General features: G+C 41.7%; 1 protein-coding gene across 5 annotated transcripts in view; it reads right to left on the minus strand.

Annotated features, from left to right (window-relative positions):
* Positions 1–17,392, minus strand: part of GPR155 (G protein-coupled receptor 155) — a 51,316-nt gene that overhangs the window by 12,597 nt on the left and 21,327 nt on the right. For 3 of the 5 annotated variants that reach the window (XM_075829488.1, XM_075829485.1, XM_075829487.1), the window contains exons 4-15: positions 15,619–15,784; positions 14,784–14,939; positions 13,984–14,067; positions 12,274–12,394; positions 9,579–9,663; positions 9,399–9,489; positions 7,769–7,973; positions 4,930–5,025; positions 3,814–3,950; positions 3,541–3,636; positions 2,957–3,021; positions 2,385–2,525 (exon numbers count right to left, since the gene is read on the minus strand). In XM_075829488.1, the coding sequence (XP_075685603.1) occupies positions 2,385–2,525; positions 2,957–3,021; positions 3,541–3,636; positions 3,814–3,950; positions 4,930–5,025; positions 7,769–7,973; positions 9,399–9,489; positions 9,579–9,663; positions 12,274–12,394; positions 13,984–14,067; positions 14,784–14,939; positions 15,619–15,784 (1,443 nt within the window). The other 2 variants (XM_075829486.1, XM_075829489.1) reach the window with 2 other exon arrangements.

Genomic DNA, 17,392 nt, shown 5'->3' on the forward strand with positions numbered 1-17,392 from the left:
TTTAAAATAAATCTAGGTGCAGGTCACATGATGTCCCAGTGCTGCGAAATGGCGGCCTAAAGGAATTTCCAGAATACATGTGTCCCCTATCAGCACATGGAGGATCTTTTTGTGAGGCCACTGAACACACTAGTTATTAGGGCCTGTGCTGGTTTCCCAACATAAAATACAGAATTCCCGATATGACTCACATGGTCCTTAGTTTACCTGTGCAGCGTGTGTAACACTTGCTCAGGTGGTCACAAGATCCACCATATTCACACAAGTACATGGGGTCATTTCTTAAAAGGGTCACAGAGTGGTTGGCGTAAAATGACTCACGGTTTAGAATATATATATATATATATATATATATATATATATATATATATATATACAAATGTATTATGAAAGATATTTACGGCTTCTTATATATGGATTGGATTTAATATAATATAGAGAACCAGTAGTTCGTCTCAAGCTGGGGTTACTTCTTGGTCATGTGACATTACAGATTTAATATCTTCCCTTACAAATCACAAGGTCCTGTCTGTACAACTGTAAAAGGTGTTATTGATCCCTTTATTGGTGGCGGGGTCACTTCCTTATCCCGTGTACTCTTGCTTCACATGGTTGTGGGGACAAACAGGACAAGACAGGCTTTAAATGACAGGACAATGACGAAATCATGCACTGTTACAATGTGACAGAAAGAAAAGGGAATGAAGAGCAGATTGAAAGAGAAGCTTTTCATGGTCAAAACACAATGGCAAAAACAAACAAAATCATCCACAAGAGGGCACCCTCTCTGCACATAGATCATCAATGACACTAGTGAGAACATGAAGACACTGCAAGCAAAACTCATGGTGGTCAAAAAGGTCTGCATAAATGTAGTAGAAAATCTATTTTTTCCTATTTGCTACTATAGATCTTAAAATCTTTATATGCATTCCCAAAATGAATGAAGAAAGCTATAATCATATACACTGCTCTAAAGCCAGCTAAATGTAGACAACTGCTCTAAATCCCCAGTGTCCGGGCAGAGCCTGAACAAATGAAAATTTTTTGCAGGTCCACTGCTAAGGATGAACGGATTCCTTAAACCAGCTGTAAGAAATGATTGATAAACTCAATATACGTTTTAGAGTAACTGTATAGGTCTCAGTTTGTTTCTATTCGCACATCGTTCTTGTAAAGCTCTGTTAAACAGAGCCAAGCATTGGCAGTAAGGCCTGTTCACATCTGCTTTCCCCTTCCGCTGAGGGGTTCAGTCAGAGGTTTCAATCGGGTAACCCCTCAACGGAAAGGCAAACTGAAACCTTAGCTTCCGTTTCCCTCACCATTGATCACAATGGTGACGGAAATGTTGCTAATGGTTTCCATTTGTCACAGTCGTGACAGGGTTCCTTTGTTTTGACAGAATCAATAGCGCAGTCGACCGCGCTATTGATTCCGTCAAAAAAAATGGAACCATGTCACAACGGTGTCAAACGGAAACCATTAGCAACGTTTCCGTCACCATTACATTCAATGGTGAGGGAAACGGAAGCTAAGGTTTCAGTTTGCCTTTCCGTTGAAGGGGGGGGGGGGGGGTTAACCTGACGGAAACCTCCGACGGAACCCCTCAACGGAAAGGACTGCTGATGTTATAGGACACGCCAACAAATCAATCACGGCCTTGTACGTTGTTGGAGGTGTTGACTTCTAACATTAACGCAGTTTTATAAATGGCTGACTATGGCCAGATTGGGTGTTTAGAACACTATGCAGTTAAAAAAAAAAAAAAACACGTTTCAAAAAAATACAATTCTTACTGGTGACCTTTCTTTCTGATGAATCTGAAATGAACAAGACGTCATATCAACTGATTAAGAATAAGTGCAAGTCAACCTTCATGAACTTAAGGGGATGTATTTATCATTCCTAACAAAACTGATTAATCTCAAAGTCGCCACGTTAACGGTGCACATAGCAGCGCCATATATGCACACACCTGTAGAAGTCAACGTTTTGCTCCTGGATAGTATATGCAGTCAGTAGTTATGTGTGTCTCTGCAATGTGTTGCATCCTAAAAGCGCACAACTGCAAAAGCGCAACACTTATGTAAACATAGAACGATGATAATCACACAGAATGCAATTCGTGGTGCGAACATAGACCTAGATTGTTTCCAGAATATTCCTATTATGGGATAGTCTGGGATGTTTCGGGGCCGTTCACTTTTTATATAGTGAAGAACACACTAGATTTCATTTAGTTTTGCACGATCTGGTATTACAAACCCCAGTTAAAAAAAAAAAAAAAAAAAAAAAACCCTAAAAACCAAACATTGCTAAAAAGGTTTTCTAGATCACTACAATAATCTCTGCTCTACATTTTAGCTGGTGTAATATTGTGATACCTTCTTTCCCTGACCACGTTCCCGATGCACGTGTCTTTGTGGTAGTGTACAAACTGGTGGCAGGTCATTCGGATTTCCTCGAGAAGCCTGGTCTCCTCAGCCTCGACATTTGGTTCTCTGCCATTCCAGAACAACTGAAGCCTAAGAAATATATAGCAGCAAGCTGAATAGGAGGAGGTTTATATAGAGAGTGAATTGCAGATGTGTCTTCTATGCAACGCTATAGAACATGGAGGCCAGCCCTCCCAAAACTAAGGATCCCATCACAATTTCATTGAAAAGCTGAGTGAACATAGAATGCCCTTCATACATACAGTATCATTTACATAAAGTGGTTCCTGGTCTGTCTCTACTCAGGGAAACAGAGATGGGTTATCCATGTAATGCATAGACATACAGGGTCCCCCATAGTGAGAGAAGAAGCTACTCCCCTCCCTACTAATAGAGGAGTCCTGAATGGTGGACCCTGCTCTATTAACGCAGAATTCCTTAATAGGTTATTTGAAAACGGATATTCTTAACCAGACAACCCCTTTATGCAGAGAAATTAGAAGAAGAAATGTTAAACATACCTTTTCTTGCATGGAAGTATAATCAAGTGCTTATCGAATCCAAAAATGGCAAACGACAGGAAGCCCTGCAGAAATTGTGACAACCAGATTTTACATCAATGGTGAATACAGAATAGTCCTGCTGTGAAGAACTACAGATCTAGAAACAGGACAATATTAAAGCACATCTCAAATAATAAAACATTGGGAATATTCAGGATCTGGCAAAGTATTTCACTTCAGCGTTAGCCATTTTGTAGGCTATAGTGCGGGCTCTTTGGTCTCCAGTCACTCATCTGCATACAGAGAGTCCGCCAACCCCCTATATCCATCAGACTTCAGTATATTACTCCCACAGCTCTATACTTTCAATGCATGCTTATGATAAATACAAAAATAGAATGAATTGTTCTAGTTTCTCAAACTATTAAAAATTCCATTTAGCATTTTTTAACGTTAGAGGAAAACACTTGAATATAAAATGATGCAAAAAATATATTATCCAACTGAAGATAGAAAACATCTGACCAATTTATAGGCAGTCATACCACACATTAGGTGTGCTCGTGATTATTAGGACCCAATATACATTGAAATGAACCTACCTGACCAAAGTTAAACACAGCGCAAAAAAATTGAAGTTCCACATAAAGTTTCCCGGGTTCTGGATTGAAAAGCCACCAGAAACAACTGGACACATTCTGTCAAAGGAAAGAACACACATGTATTGAGAAGGGTAAAATGGAGCATCTTTAAAGTAAATGTTCTATAAAAACTTGAATTATTTAGATTTGGGATGGAAAGAATTTGCAAGAAGATGCGGATCGTATGAACATCGTAAAGTGTATGCAAATTATATTCAGTTTGGATACACTTACTGCAAAGAGCCCCACGACGAGAAGAAGGCAAAGTAGTACATGTCTGGCTATTTGTCGGTCTCCACTGTGCAGCTGACGCTGCTCTTCCTGGGACAAGGGACATCTCTGCGAGCTGCAGCGACTGAGACATTCATGTGCTGTTTGAGGGGGAAAAAATACCAATAAGGCTGGATTCACACGAGCATGTTACGTCCGTAAAGGACAGAACGTATTTCGGCCGGAAGTCCTGTACTGAACACACTGCAGGGAGCCGGACTCCTAGTATCATAGTTATGTACGATGCTAGGAGTCCCTGCCTCGCTGCAGGACAACTGTCCCGTACTGTAATCATGTTTTCAGTACAGGACAGTAGTTCCACAGAGAGGCAGGGACTCCTAGCGTCGTACATAACTATGATGCTAGGAGCCCGGCTCCCTGCAGTGTGTTCGGTCCGGGACTTGCGGCCTAAATACGTTCTGTCCTTTACGGACGTAACATGCTCGTGTGAACCTGGCCTAAAACATGCAGACACTAGCACTAGTCTAGTATTCTTTTCCACTACAAACCATTTATCATCATATAAAACAGGCTGCAACAAATCTCAAAAAATACCCCTCAATCTGCCCCTGAACTCGTGAGGGCATGGAATTCTCCACAATACACAATCCTGAGAAGGTTTTATTCACTTGTGCAAACATTGTTTTAATTGCTCCAATGCATCGGAGATAAAAAAAAAAAAAAACTAATGCTGCAACTTTGTAAATAGTTTGGATGGTAAAAACATCCCCATTCTGTGTATACAGCTCTTCTGCAGACATATGTGTCAAATTGGTTAGAGATGACAAACCCACTCTGTGTGTAATCTGACCCTCCAGCCATGTGTAAACTCCCCTTCATCTGCACCCTCTCCTACTGTTTGTATATGGGCATACATTATCCCTATATAAAGTTATGGGAACATTACAGTTTTTGTTTTCCCCCTGTATCAGACAAACGTCATGAAACAGGCTGGACGTACTGTATAATGTAAAGGCAAACTAAACATAGTTTAGTAGAAATCTCCACATACGTCAGCAAAGGATCACAGCTACAGTTTATAATAGAGCTGCCAGTATAATAACAGTCTGGATACTGTACCGTCCTCAATGCCGGGAGCCTCATTTATATTCAGCATATTTGGAGATTCCGCAGGCTGACACGCGTCTCCGTTTTCCTGTCCACATGCACAGATCTCTGTATGTTGGAGACACCACAATGTTATTACTGCACTCTAGCCAATGCACTAGAAAGACAGTCTATTTATTGTCTAACTTTGAGATACATTTTTCCGAGCAACACAAGTTTTATTTGTATTCTCTCTTAAAAATGTTATTTGCAATGTTATCGCCTTGATTTTTTTTAAAGAATATTTAACCATACGGAGGATATTGTCTATTAGGGTTGCAGGATGCAGCGAAAAATATTGATAATGTCGTGCACCCTCAAACGGTTCAATACCGTTAATTCATGTATTTCGATACGAAGCTGTGCGGCCACACAGCTTAGTATTTTAACACATGAATGTAGTCAGAGCGGGGCTGTGTAATACATCCATTGTCCCACTCCTGACAAGTGGGTGCACGCAGTTCAGCGTGATGCAGCCGGCGCTGCACTAATGAGCGCCGGCGGTGAAGACCGAGAACATGGCGGGCGCACTGCAAAGCACCCCCATGTTCTCTGTATTCAGGGTCGGCGCCACCGGTCATTAGTGCAGCGAGGACCACGCACACTTGTCAGGAGCGGGGCAATGGCTGTATTACACACCCACAGGCAGCCCCGCTCTAACGGCAGAGATGAGAAAACCTCCCATCTCCGCCGCTATTCCCTTGAATGGTGCAATCAAAGCGGACTGCAGCTGACGGATCGGATTACAGGAAATCCATGTGACACGATTGAGGGACATACCATATATTGGCAGACAGCCCAGGGTCCCAGGGCTGTCGGACCATATTTCCCGTTAGGGTATATTTAGGTATGCCCTAACAACTGCCTGTGTACTATCAGTACACAGGCTAATGTACTGGCATATAGATCTATACCAGTACATTAAAGTTGAAAAATAAAAAAGTAAAAAAAATAAATAAAGTAATGTTAAATAGAAAAAAAAAACAAAAAACAATTTTTACAATAAACATTAAAGTAAAAGTCTAAATACATAAAATACACATATTTGGTATTGTCGTGAGCATAACAATTTTATAGCGTCATGAGGTTTACGCTGTAAATAAAAACTGCTTTCTTTCACTTCTTAATGTGAGACACGTGGTGTTATGAATTTTGAACCTCCATGTGCCTCACATTAAAAGCCATTAACCCCATCATGTACCTCACACATTCACCAAATGTCCATTATGACAGTGAGGAACATGATGGGGTTAATTACTATTAATGTGAGGCACATGGAGGCACTAAATTCATAACACCACGCGCTTCACATCAGAAAATGGAAGAACTTTTTTTCTTCTTATTATTTTGGTATCGGGATACGCAATACTGCAGGAAGTATCGGTATTCTGGTATCATGACAACCCTATTGTCTATAGCTCTGTCAACTTCAGTACTATGTGGGACTATTATTCCAGGAGGACTACCTCAGTCTATAAACTCATGAAGGCATATGAGCCTCACATGGGACTCTATTAGCCAGATGGGACAACCCAAGTGTGCTGTGCTTCTACTGTACGTGTAAGTACAGGTTAAGCACGCCAATTAGCGTCAATCTATGTGCGGTTACCGCGGCTCGGCCACAACATGTACAGCCACCCTGATATTTAAAGGGGTTTTCCTATAATCAATATTTAGTACCTATCCACAGGATAGGTGATAAATATCCGATTAGTGGGTGTCCCTATGGTCCGACCCCCACCGATCACGAGAACCACCTTACTTTGCCCTTCCTGGGAGCCCCAGAGGAATGGAGCAGTAGTGAGCATGCTCGGCCACCTCTCCATTCGTTTCTATGGGGTGTTGGCAGAGCTTGCGCAATACCGCTCCGTTCCTATGGGACACCCAGGAACTGCAAAGTAAGCAGGTTCTTGTGGATCCCCACCGATCAGATATTTATCACCTATCCTGTCGATAGGTGATAAACAATTTTTAACATACATTAAATCAACAAAACAACGATGATTAGTAATCGCTAGATCAGGGGGTCAGCACTCCAGCCGTTAGTTATAGAACAAAGTCTTATCACCCACTGACAAAAGATCAATATTGATAAGTCACCCCTTTAACATGCTGTCAAATAATGCAACAGTTTTTATTGTGTTTCAATACCTCACTTTTTTCCAAACCTCTGCATCGAAACAAGAAAGGTTGCCATTTACTGCCAGAAAGCAAAGGCTGAAAACCAGTTAAGATCTAAAGCACTGTTCACACTGAGTTTTTTTGCAGGCAGAAAAAAAATCTGCCTCAGAATTCCTTCAGGAATGTTCTGCGTTTTTCACCTGCAGCCATTGAAGCGAATGCAAGGACCGCAGACAAAAAATGCTCAGAAACTAGCGGCGCAAGCTCAGCGGTTTGCAGCAAGAAAGGACATACCGCTTTGTTTAAGCCGCTAGCGGACAAAAGCCGCCAGTAGGAAAAGAACACCTCTGCCTCCCCCTGGGGGGGGGGGGGGCGATTTCAGCTGGTTTTCTTACGCTGATTCAGGCATGGTTTCCGTGTCAAAGTCAGCATCAAAAAAACTCAGTGTGAACTGTCCGGAATACTTCCAACAGCCAAGGGTTTTCTACAATGTATCCAGTTTAGACAATCGTTTGAGCTAAATACATCAGCAGCAGAAATTTCTCTCCTGTGCTGAGGGTTTGTTACAGTATATCAGCCAAGAGTCCAGGCTAGACACTTCGTAGAGTTCCTTGAAAGGACTGCCAATACACGTTCAATAAACCACCATCAAATTCCCTTTAAAACCCAACAGACTGAAGCTTATGTGTACCTGATCTACAGTTTGTTGGCGTACTAGCCCGGATGGGACTCTCTGACTTGGACTCAGTGGTAGTATCTGCAGTCCTGCTACTGCTGCTCTGCGATGACGGATTCAGTACCTGGTAGTTTCCATCTTGCCCACTGCGACTCATGCACAGAAGGAAAATGCCAGACAGCATTATGGTGACACACAGGACCACTGCGGTGCTGATAATCTATATTAAAACAAGAAGAGGATAAAACACTCAGATTCATGTGCACAATGTCACATCTCTTTTGCACGTATTCACACAGTGGTCATATCATGACGCGATATAACCACAATGTGTGAATACATCCTTAAGCCAATGATTCACATCCTTCCTTTGTCAGCACACCAATCAATAATTATTGGGGTGTTAAAGGGGTTAATCACAGAAGCCTATGCAATTACCATGATGTAAATGTACAGTATTTTGAGAAAATTACCTCCTACTGATCACAGCAAGACCCCCTCCCCACTGAACATACCTCCCCTCTAAGAAGTTACAGCGTAGCGAATAACGACCCACCCTCCTTAGGGCTCATTCAGACTAGCGTGAAATTCGTCCGTGTGCTGTGCGGGAAAATCACGCACCGCACACTGACCCATTGATTTTAATGGGGCCATTCACACATGCAGGAGTTATCGCGAAGCGCGTGTCCGTTGCGTGAAACTCACTGCATGTCCTATACGGGACACCTACGCGCCCATTGAAGTCAATGGGTACATGAAAACCATGCACCACACACATTTGTGCATCAATTCGTTTGGGAAAAAAAAAAAAAAAAAAAGTGATGTGCTTTGCGAGTGCGTAAAAATCGCATGCCACTCGCAAAGCACACTGATGCATAACGCAGCACACAGACTAGATTTACGCGCGTTTTTCACGCGCGCAAGTCCGATACGCTCGCATGAATGTAGCCTTAGTGTCACAGCAGAATTTACCCATCAGCCAAACATTAAAAAGTTAATTTTTACATTCCCCTTCCAAAAGCAATGTCAAGTTTAACAAACATAACTGGCAGAGCCGCGTTTGTAAAAGTCCAAAATAAGTTGATAAAACCACTAGAATTGCTATTCTCGCCCACAAAAAATGGAATAAAAAAAGTGATCAAAAAAGCTTATGTACCCCAAAATGGTACCAATTTAAACTACAGAAACACTCACCCCGCAGAAAACAAGCCCTCACACCGCTCAAATCGACAGAAAAATGTCTCTCAGAATATGGAGGAGACAAAACTTTTTTTTTTCAAAACAACTAGCTTTTCAATTGTAAAAGCAGTAAACCGGGTCGGCCGGCTGCCAGCCGCGAGCCGCCCGCAAATTGCGTGACATGCACATGGCCGCGGCCATTATTTTCAATGAGCCCGGACCGCAGAACACGGCCGTAATAAGACAGGTCCGTTCTATCTGCGGTGCGGGCTCCTGGGCCGTGCACGGACCGTTTGTGTGCATGGGGCCTAAGGCTATAAATCGGCAGAAAAAAAATAAAAGTTATTACTTGGATAGGGAAAAACGAAAATGAAAAAAAAATAAAAACATAACGGAGGTGAGAAGGGGTTAAGAGTTAAAATGTGTCTATTTCTTGACATTTTTTAGGTTTATTTGCCAGACTTACCTGAGCTTCCCCATAAAAGAAAGCAGAGTCCATGCTGTCCACATTACGTTCTCCAAAACTCACAAGAACACACATGGTTATCACCGGTATGCTAGGGGTAAAAATAAATTAAAAAAACACATCATGCAAACAATTATTTCAACATTATGTCCCATGCACGTCTACCGAGCAAGCACTCACCCCCATCCAGCCAAGGAGATTATAACAATTGGAACACTCCCAACTTCTCTCTTAGTTAGTAAAAACAGGCACAAAGAGATCAAACCTAGGAAGAAAAAAAATAGTTGGGATTTGTAAAGGTAGTCTGCACATTCCATATACTCTGCAGTATTTACCAGGATATCAGTGAGGGTCAGACTGCTGGGGCCATCACTGCTGCCTAGACCAAACGGAGCTACAGTACCCTTTATTCTTTTTTTTAATACAGTGCGGCTCCAGACCGAGCACTGTGACTGATCTTGCAACATAGCCCAATTCAAGTGAATGCAGTTCATACACAGCATCGAGATGGGAGTGCACTCTGTAGTACCTGCATTCACTCGGATTGGGCTAGGTCGCAATAACAGAGACAGCGCTCGGTATGCAGTGGCACTGTACTTAAAGAGTCTGTCACCACATTATAAGTGGCCTATCTTGTACCTAATGTGATTGGCGCTGTAACGTAGATTGCAGTGTTTTTTTATTTAGAAAAACGATCATTTTTGACCGAGTTATGACCTATTTATGCTAATGAAATTCTTAATGGACAACTGGGCGTGTTTTACTTTTTGACCAAGTGGACGGTGGAGAGAAGTGTATGACGCTGACCAATCACCGCCATACACTTCTCCCTTTTCATTTACACAGCACATAGCGATATAGCTCTATCGCTATGTGCAGCCACATAAACACACTATAACGTTACTGAAGTGTCCTGACAGTGAATATACATTACCTCCAGCCAGGACGTGATGTCTATTCAGAATCCTGACACTGCTGTAGTGTCTGTGTGATATTTACAGCAAGGCAAGCGTAATCTCGCGAGATTACACTGTAAACTGTCATTTAAAACAAGATTACGCTTGACTTGCTGTAAATATCACACAGACGCTACAGAAGTGTCAGGATTCTGAATAGACATCCCGTCCTGGCTGGTAGTGATCTCTATTCACTGTCAGGACACTGCAGTAACGTTATAGTGTGTTTATGTGGCTGCACATCGCGATATGTGCGGTGTAAATGAATGGGGAGAAGTGTATGACGCTGATTGGTCACTGATTGGTCAGCGTCTTACACTCCTCTGTACAACGCCCACTTGGTCAAAAAGTAAAACACGGCCAGTTGTCCATTAAGAAGCTCATTAGCATAAAGCTGAAATAGGTCAGAACTCAGTCAATGATAGTTTTTCTAAATAAAATAAAAAACTGCGATAACCTACATTACAGCGATGATCAGATTATGTAGAAGATCGGCCACTTATAATGTGGTGACAGACCCTCTTCAACCTCGCTTCACTGCCCATTGATTCCAGAGATCGGTAGTGATTCCTGCAGTCGGACGCCTACCAAATCATATGCTGGTGACATATCCTAGTGATATCCTACAGAATGACACTTTCAACTTCATCAAAACAGTTACTTGGTTCAACCATTACAAAAAAAAAAAAGAACCGCAACAAAAGAAACACAACAAACAGTTCTGTAGACTGCAATGAAAACTTCTGCAGCTTTTACATACCTCAATGAATTTCTGGGGGACTAACTGTATTATTACAATTTATAGGGCTAATGAATGCTGCAATAGACTATTTTTTCCTGTTTTGATAAAGATCCTATCATTTTCTGATTATCAGAATAACCATTTATGTTTTTTGCTCCTCCTCCCCCATCATGATAAGGATTTACTAAGAGAGATAATGTTTCTATGTAATATTTTTCAACCAACCAATGGTCTAATATAACTTTGTTTCCACAGTTGCCATACAGTACCTCCAAGGTGTCCTCCTTTTGTAGGAACAGTTCCTTTTACCCAATTCTGTTGCCTCTATTGGTATAGATATAGGTTTGCTATATTTCTCCAGAAAGTGTCAGTCTAAGGCCCCATGCACACGACCATGAAAAAATTCTCCGTCATTGCGGACCACAATACGGTCCGCAATTACGGACCCGTTCAATTCCATTCGTCGCGGACACCTTTCCGTATCGCTACAGAAGGGTGTCCGTGCCGTAAATTATGGAGCATGCCCTACTTTTTGTATTCTACGGGCCGTGCTCTCATAACTTTGTATGGTAGAACGGCCCGAAAATGCGGGCTGCGGCCCACGGGCACGGCCATGTGCATAAGGCCTTAGGCCCCATGCACACGACCATATTTTCATCTATCCCGAAATACTGTCCGTATTCCATCCGTATATACGGATCCTTAAAAAAAAAAAAAAAAAGGAGGGTGCAAATGATATCAGCATGTTGCATAGCAACGCTTCCGTAAATACTGACGCACATCCGCAGCTGTCCGTATTTATGGAAGCTCCTATAGACTTCTATGGGAGAATCCTTGCCGTAATTAAGGACAAGAATAGGACAGGTTCTATACTTTTTTCAGCACGGACACCAATCAGTAAAAATACTGAAAAGGTGTCCGTGGCCAATAGAAATGAATGGCTCCGTAATTACGGATGAAAAATATGGTCGTGTGCATGGAGCCTAAATGTATAAGAGCATCAACCATGTATACATTGCTATAAAGACAATTTTGTGGTGGTGGGTAAAATAAAGAATGTTGTTTTTTTCATCAGTGTCCTCCTGTAACTATCTGAAACTTACTATGGATATACTGATAATCAATCTGACCATTTATAGTAGCCTGTACTTGATTTAAACATCAATATTAAAAATACCTGTCCACAGGTAAGTACTGTAGAGGGCGCTGTACAGGATTACAAACACTAGGATCTGCCCCACATTGTTCCTTTCTCGGATTATGAAGTTCCATAACACCATTCCAATGCAGGTAATAAACTGAGGAGAGAAAAACATTCAGAATGTACAGCAGGACCGGCCAATACAACGCCTGTCTACGTACAAGATGTCGGAGGAGATTTTATTACTTAATAGTATGAATAGAACATGACACGAGAGGAAAAGAGAAAGATCTGTAGGTGATCAATGTAAATATTAACTTTGCATGTAGCATCGCTGAAGGGAAAACCGAGCTAACTTTAACCCCTTAATACCGAAGGTATTTTAAGCCTTAATGACCAAGCAATTTTTTAAGTTTTTACATTGTCGCATTCAAAGAGTAAAAACTTTTTTACTTTTCCATCGACACAGCTGTATAAGGACTTGTTTTTGGGGGATAAGTTGTATTTTTTTTTTTTAACAGTACCATTTTTGGGTACATATAAATTATGGATTAAACAACATTTTTGGTGGGGGGAACAAACAAAAACAGCAATTTCTCCATTATTTTTTGCATCTTAAATTTACACGGTTTACTGTGTGGTATAAACAACAACTTTATTCAGTGGGTCGTTACGATTGCGGCATTACCAAATTTCTATACTTTTACACAGTAAAAACACTTTCTTTTAAAAAAATTGTTTTTTGTGTTGCCAATTTTAAGAGTCATAACTTTTATTTTTCTGCTAACATAGATGCATGAGGGTTTTTTTTTTTTTTGCAGGCCGACTAGTAGTTTTTATTGGTACCATTTTGGAGTACATGCAGGCAGGATGAACAGAAAAAAGCAATTCTGGCGGTGTTTTTATGGCTTTCAGCGTGCGGGTTAAATAATGTAATCGTTTTATAGTTGGGGGTCGCTACGGACGTAGCAATATCAAATGTGTGTAAATGTTCAATGTGTGTGTCCAAATGTTTTTTCTTCATAAAGCATTTTGTAAGGGGAAAAAGTGGGGTTTTCATTTTATTTTTTTGGGATTTTTATTTATTTCAAACTTTAATGAATTTTTTTTAGTCCCGCTAGGGGAATTTACTATGCGATCATTTAAAATCGCTTTTATAATACACTACAGTACTTCTGTATAGCAATGTATTATTGCCTGTCAGTGTAAAACTGACCGGTATCTGTTAGGCCATGCCTCTGGCGTTCACTAAACATTCACTAAAGGCATTCACTAAAGGCAGACCTGGGGGCCTCTGCTAGGCCCCTGGCTGCCATAAAAACCAAATCGGTACCCCACGATCGCATCGCGGGGTGCCGATGGGGTGAGAGATGGAGCCCCTTCCCTCTAAAACCACTGAGATGCGGCGGTCACTATTGACCACTGCATCTGAGAGATTAAATGAGCTCACATGACCAGAGACCACTAATATTGGTCTTCGATTATTGCCCTGAAGCAACAATCCTGGGCTTAAAAGGAGCAGAGCGTCCGATTCGGGGGAAACCTCTTCTGAAGAACTACCCTGAGCGGCTGCCGTAAAACGCTATATGGAGGTCGTTAAGGGGTTAAAATCAACAGCTATATATAATTAGTCAGCACCCTGCAGTCCTCCAGTCCAGACAGCCACAAATCGGATTGATTCTTGGCTTTAGCAGACAGCCCCTTTAAAAATGAAGTGAGTTGAGACGTTCCAACATAGACACGAACCTGAGCAAGAAGCAGATTTGCAGTAAGCATATGAGGAAGTTGTTTATACTTTTTGCTCAGTAGCAAAACCGCAAGAGACCAGACCTGTTAAAAAAAAATATATATATTAAAATGTGATATACGGACTTGTATTTTATAAACCATTTACTACTTCAGATACAAAACAGATGGAACCCACTTAAAGGCTGAAGCCCCTGTCACACGGCATTTCCTCTGCACGAATGACGTATGCATCAGGAAAGCACCGGGCGCATACGTCAAACAAACATAGGCCTCCGTCATGCAGTACACATCCTTTTTTTCTAGCCACAATAGCGTATTCTACTACGCTATTCTATCTAGAGGCATCCCGTATAGTACATATTTACTTATACAGCATGTGAGCCGGATGCCACTATTCAACGTACACCAGTAAGTCATGAGCTTCACAATAGCTTTTCATGAAGAATCTGTTAAAATGATGCCAAAATAGCTCAGGAGGCCACCGTTATGCTGATCTGTCACAGCCTGTTTAACGTATACGTTGGGAGCTTTTCCGGGAGAACACATCAAATAGAGCGTCAGAGGGGCCTAATATGTACGCCAAGTGATTCAATGCCGCCACTGTACAATAAGTTACAGCATCCAGAAACAAAATTATAATCCGGTTCAATGCTACACTACAATACAAGGACAGAGGGCTCTGCTCACAATCTACAGATATCACTAATCCTATAAAATGTAACAGGAAATTTGCATTTATATTTCTCTTTAAAACCAAATCAATACCTGGTTACTCTACACCCATCGTGTAAACTCACCAATGCCACCAGGCTCACAATGCTTATGTCGAAGCTGACATTTTGCAGAGAAGAAACTAGGTGTTTAGGATCCATTGAAGGAATAGTCAGCAGCCAGGCCGAGACATACATGATTGGAGCAGACACAAAAGTGCTGATCACCATTCCCGATGTGATCTGGAAGGAAAAACAGTTTAAGGATTAAGCTGGCGGCACCATAACAGATTGTCACTGCAGCAAACAAAGAGCCTTGGCATTGCCTGAACAGGGTGAAAGATCTTTCATGGGTTTGTTTCTTGTATAAAGGCTTCCACAATTACCTACTAGTCATTAGAAGATTCTAGAATAAAAAAAACTGTGCATTTATCGCATCACAACATACCCTCCCCGGAACCATGTAACTGGTGCAAAGCAAAGCTACTCCAGTCCATCCAAAACATGGTGAGATCTACAGACCAACCGGATATAGATATATATATATATATAACGATATATTTGGTATCGGTCATGCAAGTAAAACTAGGTTTAATTCCTACGGCTCTGCGGCTGCAAGTGCCATTGAGACGGGCACTTGATGTGCAAGTGCGCCTTGGCTCTCCTCACTGCACTCTGCCATCCCCTCTTCTCTGAGTGACAGCTCTAGCGGTCTACTGATTGTCTGCTAGAACCGCCACTCAGAGCAAAGTGACCCCACAAAAAGAGTCCTAGCAGGGGACCTTTATACATACAATCATGCTGAATGCCTTTTTTTTTGTGTATACAGCTACACCAGATAACTGCTAAATTATATGGACTCCTGTCCCCCAACATATCACAGGTCTAACTGTCTAAACAACAGTAAAGTCCTAACACTTACAATCTCGACTTCCATGTTGAACTGGCTTGAAAATATAGCAACTCCTGGGGCCACTGGGAAGACTCCGTACAGAAATGCATAGTTTGATAAACTCGTGTGGTTGACCACAGGGTTACCCCGATCCAGCAGTTCCACCATTTCCCTGCAGATAAGTGGTACGACCAGCCTGGGGGGGGGGGGGGGGGATAAATGTATAAATTGAAGGTGAATTAGGGATGGTTTGTAGTTAAAAAAAGAAAAATAATTAATTTTAAGTAGTCTCAAACACGTGAAATCTGCAGCTTTATACACTGAATATTCACAAAAATGCAGCATGTTATTCCACAAAACAATCACATCATATACAAGATGAGCTTTTGTAGTGACATTTTATGAACAACCTTCTTTTGTCCAATGATGCCGTTATTAGGCCCCATTCACATCACGTTTTTGGCCTATGTTTAGCGTATACAGCAGGAAAAGATCCTGACGTATACGTTAAACGGAGGCTGTGACGGATGTCTAACAGTAGCATCAGTCCCCCATAGGCCAAACGATAGTCCTAAATTATTTTATTAATTTTCCACCAACATGAAAGGAGTGCACACATCTTAAAATATTTGGTGCATCTTTGACGGTCCGTGCCACAGAAAAGCAAATCACGCCTCCTATAAGCAGATGTAGATGTGACCCATACACAGACCAGTTTCTGGTGTAAGTTATAATCAATCTGTGGAAGCCCGGGCCCCCTTTGAATAAACCCTGCCCCACTTTAAGGAGAGTGGCGAGAAAAGTAAAAAGGTCGCAAATTTTAGCGCAAGCCTGCCGTGCACCAAAATGTGTAACTTTTGAATTTTTTTATTTTACACCAGATAACAATTAAACCTTTTGATATATTCCCCCCCCCCCCCCCCATTGATTATTATGGCAATAACTGTTGAAAAACTCAAGACGAAATGCCAGCCCGTCAAAAGGAAGCGGATTTGACCTCCGTTGTGCTAATGGAGCCCTATGGACACGTTTAGCATGTATATTAGGAGATTTCCTGGTGTACATATCAAACGTAGTGCAAAAACAGGATGCGAACAGGACCTTAAAAAGGATTCTCCACTACCGGACAACTGATGACCTATCCACTGGATAGGTCATCAGTATATGATCTGTGGAGGTCTGACACCCGGACCCCGCAGGCAGCCGTATGTCATTGCACAGTATGCAATGTACAGAGCCAGAAGCAGTTGGCTCCGTACACTGCATTTCGACCGTGCTGCAGAACTGCAGCTCTGCTCCTATTCACTTAAAGAGGCTCGGTCACCAGATTCTCAAATCCCTATCTCCTGTTGCATGTGATCGGCGCTGCAATGTAGATAACAGTAACGTTGTTTTTTTTTTTAAAAACGTTCATTTTTGGCCAAGTTATGAGCAATTTTATATATATGCAAATGAGCTTTGAAATGGACAACTGGGCGTGTTTTTTTTCGTATGTCCAACTGGGCGTGTATTGTGTTTTTAACTGGGCGTGTTTACTTGTTTTACTAGCTGGGCGTTGTGAATAGAAGTGTATGATGCTGACGAATGAGTGACCAGTCAGCATCATGCACTCCTCTCCATTCATTTACACAGCACATAGTGTTCTTACTAGAACGATGTGCAGCCACATACACAAGTGTCCTGATAATGAATACACATGACCTCCAGCCTGGACGTCATGTGTATTCAGAATCCTGACACTTCTGAATCTTTTCTGTGAGATTCCAGCAAGCCACGCGTAATCTCACGAGATTAACGAGATTTC

Source organism: Rhinoderma darwinii, chromosome 6 (genome assembly GCF_050947455.1).
Source record: "Rhinoderma darwinii isolate aRhiDar2 chromosome 6, aRhiDar2.hap1, whole genome shotgun sequence".
Classification (NCBI taxonomy): domain Eukaryota; kingdom Metazoa; phylum Chordata; class Amphibia; order Anura; family Rhinodermatidae; genus Rhinoderma; species Rhinoderma darwinii.